This window comes from Mesitornis unicolor, unplaced genomic scaffold (assembly GCF_000695765.1).
Source record: "Mesitornis unicolor isolate BGI_N332 unplaced genomic scaffold, ASM69576v1 scaffold15666, whole genome shotgun sequence".
NCBI classification, from domain to species: Eukaryota; Metazoa; Chordata; class Aves; order Mesitornithiformes; family Mesitornithidae; genus Mesitornis; species Mesitornis unicolor.
This window is the reverse complement of record NW_010191863.1, coordinates 1-7,107: the sequence shown is the minus strand read 5'-3', so window position 1 is coordinate 7,107 and position 7,107 is coordinate 1. Positions and strand designations below refer to the sequence as shown.

At 56.6% G+C, this 7,107-nt stretch overlaps 1 protein-coding gene across 1 annotated transcript; it reads left to right on the top strand.

Annotated features, from left to right (window-relative positions):
* Window positions 1–1,079: 1,079 nt before the first annotated feature.
* Window positions 1,080–7,092, top strand: LOC104542542 (dynactin subunit 1-like; the record flags this gene model as incomplete). Its single annotated transcript, XM_010186885.1, has 7 exons — window positions 1,080–1,094; window positions 1,148–1,345; window positions 2,514–2,718; window positions 3,921–3,999; window positions 4,586–4,745; window positions 6,684–6,788; window positions 7,022–7,092. Coding segments are annotated over exons 1-7 (833 nt in total), but the record flags the coding sequence as incomplete, so codon positions are not given.
* Window positions 7,093–7,107: the final 15 nt, after the last annotated feature.

Here is a 7,107-nt window from a genome sequence, read left to right as displayed (position 1 = left end):
GACCTTCCAGGACCTGAAGGGGCTACAGGAAAGATGGGGACGGACTTTTTATCATGGAATGTAGCGATGGGATGAGGGGTGATGGTTTTAGACTGGAAGAGGGCAGATTTAGGGTAGATTTAGGAGGGCAGAAATTGTTGAGTGTGAGGGTGGTGAGGCCCTGGCCCAGGGTGTCCAGAGAAGCTGTGGGTGCCCCCTCCCTGGCAGGGCCCAAGGCCAGGTTGGCCGGGGCTTGGAGCAGCCTGGGCTGGTGGAGGTGTCCCTGCCCATGGGGGTTGGACTGGGGGGTTTTGGGGTCCCTTCAACCCAAACCAGGCTGTGATGCTGCGAAACCCAGGGCAGGACCCGAGTGTGGTCAATCCAAGGGTAAATCACGGGGAGATGGGATGGGGCGGTCGCTCAGCGCTGGATGCAGAGGTCGTGGCTGCCCCATCGCTGATGGGTGGGGTCTCCTGCGTAAACCTCAGGGCACTACAAGGTGAATATCCTAAGGGTGCACAGTATCATCATGCTCCCCCTTTGCCGTGTGCTGGGTCCCTCCGTGACCAGCCTGGAGCAGCCGTGGCACTCGAGTTCCCCCACATTTCTACGTGTTTGGGGTTTTCCCTTTCCACATCCATTTTGGGTGCGTTAACACACTCGTTCTGTGGAGGAAAGGGGTTTTTTTTGTCTTGCCCTGTGCTCCGTGCGGGGGTCCCCATCCCTGCAGTGTTTAAGAGCCGTGGTGCAGCGGCTGCAGCATTGGTTGGACTCAATGACCAAAAACGCCTTTTCCAGCCCAAATTCCCGGGTGCACCCTGAGCAGAAGGGGGAATCCAGGGGTGCTGCTCATCAAAGTGCACCGGGAGGGGGTTGCTGCAGCGTGGGCCTGGCCCTGACCACAGTGGGTTGGGTTTTCTTGTAGTTTCAGTCTTAATTTTAAAGGATTTTGGCATCCCTGGATCTGAGCAAAGTCAGAATCGAGGTGCTCGGGTCCTTTTGCCAGCTGAAAGGTTCCTGTTGCTGTGTCAGGATCATTTGTCACACGTTGTACCTGCTAAAACCCAGCAGATTTAATGGCAGATGGGTGCCGCAGGGCGATGCCGAAACGCAGGGTAGCCCAGCGACACGTGCGGGGTCTCTGCTGACCCCCGCGTCGGTGCCGCAGGAGGAGGAGAACCTGCGCGCCCAGGTGCGGGACCTGGAGGAGAAGCTGGAGACGCTGAAGATCAAGCGGAACGAGGACAAGGCGAAGCTGAAGGAGCTGGAGAAGTTCAAGATCCAGCTGGAGCAGGTGCAGGAGTGGAAGAGCAAGATGCAGGAGCAGCAGGCGGACCTCCAGAAGCGCCTGAAGGAGGCCAAGAAGGTGAGCGGGCGGCCCCAGCCCTGGGAAGGGGTGAATGTGGGGCTGATCCGGCTGCCCGAAGCGTGCGGGGCTGTCCGTTTCCTGGCTGCGGCCCCCGCCCCAGCCCCTGAAACGGCCGAGTGATGCTCCCGGGGGTGTCGGGGCTGTCCCCAAACCCCGGTGTCCCCCGCAGCTCCGGGAGCGCCGAGGTTTCGGGTGCGGAGGACGGGGATCACTGGATGCGCTGGGATCCGCTCCTGTCCCCCTGCCCCGGTGCTGCGGGTCCTGGGCGGTCCCAAAGCCTCCAGGCCTTGTGGTGGAGGGGTTTGGCTGTGAGCCCCGTGTCTCTGCCTCCCGTCACAGCCGTACACGGTGTGGTGCTGCCCAGTGCATCCCAGTCAGGCGGTGTACGGCCCATAACCCAGCAGGATTTTGGTTAAACACAGCTCTGCTGTGAGCTGCTGCTCTGTGGCACCGAGTGGTGCTCAGCACCGAGTCCCTTTGGGCACTGGGCTGCAGTCTGGGGCTGTCCATAGTGAGGGGATGGGGCTGGGGGGTCCTCAGTGTGTGTGAACACCCCATAAAATGAGGATGGGGCCGGGCTCTTTGCAGAAAGAAAGGGGCACAACCCGAAATATGGGAAATCTGGGCCAGCCATACAAGTTGCTCCCTTCCCCGTGACTTTCCTGGGCTGCGCTGGAGCGGGATCCTCTCACGGTGGCTTCCCAGGGGATCCCTGACCCCGACTGCTTACCACAGACTTTAATTGGTTAAAACCCATCTCCCCTTAGCCAAACCCGCACGTTTTGTGGGTCTGTTGCTGTTGCTGCGGGGCAGCTTTGGCCTTAACGAACCTCAGCTCGTTAGGGAGCCCCTTTCCCCTGCCCCGCCTCAGGGCGATCTGAAGCGACTGCGGATCCAGGCTGACCTTGCTCTGCCCGTCCCTGCTGAGGCTTCTCTTGCTTTTCCCTGTGATTTGATGCATCCCCATCCCCATCCCCTGCCCGCAGGTCGCTTTTCTGATGATTTTTGTGGATGGGAGAAGGGTGGAGCTGGGGCGAGGGGCGCCCCAAACCTTCCCCCTCCTCTATCAGCCCCTGTTAACGGGGCTTGGTGCCGCTGTGGGGAGCCAGGGCGGTTTGTGGAGGGCCCCCCCAGGACCCCCTGACCCCGCTGTGCTCGGCCGCAGGAAGCCAAGGACGCGCTGGAAGCCAAGGAGCGCTACATGGAGGAGATGGCCGACACGGCCGACGCCATCGAGATGGCCACGCTGGACAAGGAGATGGCAGAGGAGCGGGCCGAGTCGCTGCAGCAGGAGGTGGACTCGCTGAAGGAGAAGGTGGAGTACCTCACCATGGACCTGGAGATCCTCAAGCATGAGATCGAGGAGAAAGGTGGGCAGGGGCTGCTAGTGGGGGGCGTCTCGGGGAGCTCCCGGCTGCGGTGGGGCTGGGGGCTCTGCGCTTCCCCTTCTCCTGCGTCCCCCATCCTCCAGCAGCAGCTCAGCCTCCTGGTCCCAGGTCCCCGAGGGGGCAGCGATGGAGCTGCTGCGGTTTTGGGTCTGGGGTGGGTGCTCCTGCCCTGGGCTTGGAGCAGCTCGGCTCAGTCGCAGTGCGTGTCCGTGCCCAGGAGGGATTTGGCTGTGGGGTCCATGGGGGTTCACTGCTGCGTTTCTGCTCCCGGTCAACCCCCCAGCATCAAACCCAGTGCAGTGCCCTTGTCGGGAGGGGGCTTTTGGCACCTGGGGTTCAAGGTGAGCTTTAGAAATTACACAGCAGGGAGGAGCCGGCCACTGAACACTGGTAGTACTGGTTTAAACACTGGTAGTACTGGTAGTAAACAGTGGTAGTACTGGTTTAAATACTGGTAGTACTGGTTTAAACACTGATAGTGCTGGTTTAAACACTGGTTGTACTGGTTTAAACACTGATAGTGCTGGTATTAAACACTGGTAGTACTGGTTTAAACACTGGGAGTACTGGTAGTAAACACTGGTAGTACTGGTTTAAATACTGGTAGTGTTGATATTATAGACTGGTAGTACTCACATTAAGCACTGGTAGTACTGGTATTAAATAAACACTGGTAGTACTGGTATTAAACACTGGTAGTACTGGTTTAAATACTGGTTGTACTGGTTTAAATACTGGTTGTACTGGTATTAAACACTGATAGTACTGGTATTAAACACTGGTAGTACTGGTTTAAATACTGGTTGTACTGGTATTAAACACTGGTAGTACTGGTGTTAAACACTGGTAGTACTGGTGTTAAACACTGGTAGTACATTAAACTGGTAATACTGGTATTAAACACTTGTAGTACATTAAACACTGGTAGTACTGGTATTAAACACTGACAGTACTCACATTAAACACTTGTGAGTGTTTAACACATTAAACACCGGCAGAAGCAGCAGCTGAGCAGGCCGAGGTGTGGATGTGGTGAGGGAATGGGGACCGCAGGAGGGCTCTGCAGTGCAAATCCCTGCGCTGAGCAGCGTCTCCGCTTGGTGCTCACCGTCCCTGAGCCCTGGGGAGCGCAGCGCAGCGCCCCAGGCCGTGCTCTGACGATGTCTGTGTCTGTCCCGCTGCAGGCTCGGACGGAGCGGCCTCCAGTTACCAGGTGAAGCAGCTGGAGGAGCAGAACGCGCGGCTCAAGGAGGCTCTGGTCAGGTAGGAGACCAGGGCTGGCACCCACGGGGTCCCTCCTTGTGCTTGGCTCTCACCGCCGTTTGTGTCAGCGCCCGTCAGCACTCAACCCGTGGGCCCTGCTGCTCCCCGGGACGTGCAGCAGAGAGGGCAGAGCCTCCTGTCACTGCAGGCTGGGGGGGGGGTGAGCTGCTCCACAAAGCTGCTGTGTCTCGTTTGCTCAGCCGTGGGTTGATCCCAGCAGCCCACGCAAGGCCAGACGCCTCCTGCGCTGCTCCCACTCCAGGTTTCTGGGTCCTGGTCGCTGCCTCTCCGGCTGCCAGGGCTGGGGTCTTTGGGGTTTTTCTCCCTGGAAGCCCCCTGTGCTTTAGCCCCCAGGCTCAGGTGGGTCCATGGGGTGTCCACAGCTCCACTCCCTGTCCCAAGGGGACTGTGTGCGCGCAGAGGGCAACCTTTAATTGCAATTAACAACAGGCAGAGGAGGTGGAAGCGTCCCCTCCTGGTAGGAAGCACAGGGAAGGGCCTTGCAAGGACTCCCAGCGCAATGCAGCCCACCCAGAGCCGTTCTGGGTCTGCGCTGGGTGGTGACTGGTCTGGTTGTGCTCCCCAGGATGCGGGACCTGTCCGCCTCGGAGAAGCAGGAGCACGTGAAGCTGCAGAAGCAGATGGAGAAGAAGAACACGGAGCTGGAGTCCCTGCGCCAGCAGAGGGAGAAGCTGCAGGAGGAGGTGAAGCAGGCGGAGAAGACGGTTGACGAGCTCAAGGAGCAGGTGAGGATTCTGGGGGGAGTTTGGGGCCGTTTGGTGCCAGTTCTCACACCCCCAGCAGAGAAATGCTCTGTTTTATTGAGCTGGGGGTTTCCACCCATCAAACACACCCAGAGCTGGTTTTCTTGTAGCGTTTACACACAAAAATCAGCAGATTTAACACTCCCAGTACAGTGACTGGTCAGCAATTTACATGTGATTACAATATCTGCATATGATTATAACATCTGCATATGATCACAGTATCTGCTGCTTCATTCCCGGGTGAGGGTCCTCGCCTGGGCAGGGGTCTCTCTGACCCGTGGGTGGGTGTTTCAGTTCACCTCAGGACACCTCGTTCTCTACTTTCCACGCTGAGTCTGAGATTAAATCAGGGACAACTTAATTAGGTCCCTTATTTCGGGAGACAAGACATTCCCCGTGTCCCTGTGTCCGTGTTCTAGGGATGTTTAACCCACAGACTCTCAGAAATGGTCTCTTTGATCCAGTTTTGGATGACCAGTCTCGTTATTTCGCTGTTATCAGCTGGGTTATTAATTAACGAACGCGTGTAACGCAGATTCACTCGGTGGTGCCGCCGCAGGGGCCCATCCTGCCGGGTCCTGTGCAGAACCAGACCTGTTTGAGCAGTGGCCGTGTGCTGGGCGCTGCTCGGCCATGGGTGGCTCTGGAGCACGGGACACGGGTGGGATGTGGGGGTTTTGCAGGGCTGGGTGTGTTTGTTGGCCAGTGTCTCCATGAGCTCAGACATCCTCATGGGTTGGGGTCCCCATTCCCTGCACAGCAGCCGTGGGGCTCCTCGAGCGGTGCTGGCTCTGCAGCCTGGGTCATGAGGAGGGGCCTGTTCAGCCTTGGGAAGAGAAGGCTCAGGGGGGACCTCATCTCCACAGACCAGGACAGAAGGGGTGGCACCAAGAGATGGAGACTCCCTTTAATAAGGGGAAAAGATGAGGGGCAGTGAACACAAAGTGCTGCTGGGGAGATCCCCATTGAACTGCAGGAGATTTTACCATGAGATCAATCAGACATGGGAATAATCTATGAGATATTAGGACAATCCATCAATGAGACATTGGGATAATCCATCAATGGGACATTGGGATAATCCATCAATGGGATATTGGGATAACCTATCAATGGGATATTGGAATAATCTATCAATGAGATATTGGAATAATCTATATATGGGATATTGGGATAATCCATCAATGAGACATTGGGATAATCCATCAATGGGATATTGGCATAACCTATCGATGAAATATTGGGATAATCCATCAATGAGACATTGGGATAATCCATCAATGGGATATTGGGATAATCCATCAATGGGACATTGGGATAATCCATCAATGGGACATTGGGACAATCCATCAATGAGACATTGGGATAATCCATCAATGGGATATTGGGATAATCCATCAATGAGACATTGGGATAATCCATCAATGGGATATTGGGATAATCTATCAATGAGACATTGGAATAATCTATCAATGAGATATTGGAATAAGCTATCAATGAGATACTGGAATAATCCATCAATCAGATATTGGAATAATCTATCCATGGGATATTGGGATAATCCATCAATGGGATATTGGGATAATCTCCCAGGGAAGTGGTGAATTCCCCTACGCTGCTCAGTTTTAGGAGTCATCTTGACAGGGGCTGACCCATCTCATTTAAACCATGTTTCACCTGGAGAGGTTGGGTTGGAAGATCCTTGTGGTCCCTTCAACCTGGTACTTTATGATCCTGTTCTGTTCTATGGTCAGGATCCATTGCTCAGTCCTGAAACCGTTCAGCCTCGTGCCCTGGAAGAGCCAGGGGCGGCTCTGGGAGCCAAAACCGGGCCCCTCTTTTGGTCCCACGGCGCTGCAGGGTGACCCCAGGGCGGCCCAAGGGCTCGGGGGCTGAGGTGGTGCTGGGTGCTTGCAGGTGGACGCAGCCCTGGGCGCTGAAGAGATGGTGGAGACGCTGACAGAGAGGAACCTGGACCTGGAGGAGAAGGTCCGGGAGCTGCGGGAGACGGTCGGGGACCTGGTAAGAGGAACAGGGCAGGGCTGGCACGGGAGGGCTCCTGGGGGCCACCCGAAACACCGGTTTTTGGGGAACCCAGCTTTGCGCTGGGTGCTGCTCCGGAGCGGTGCCCTCCTGCTCTGATCTGACATCATATTCACATCCCCTTACCCCTGGGGTGCCCCGCTCCGAAAACCCCCAACCGCCCTGGCCTGCCCGGCTGTGCCGTAACCGCGTCCGTGCCCCCTCCTCACCAGGAAGCCATGAACGAGATGAACGACGAGCTGCAGGAGAACGCGCGCGAGACGGAGCTGGAGCTGCGGGAGCAGCTGGACCTGGGGAC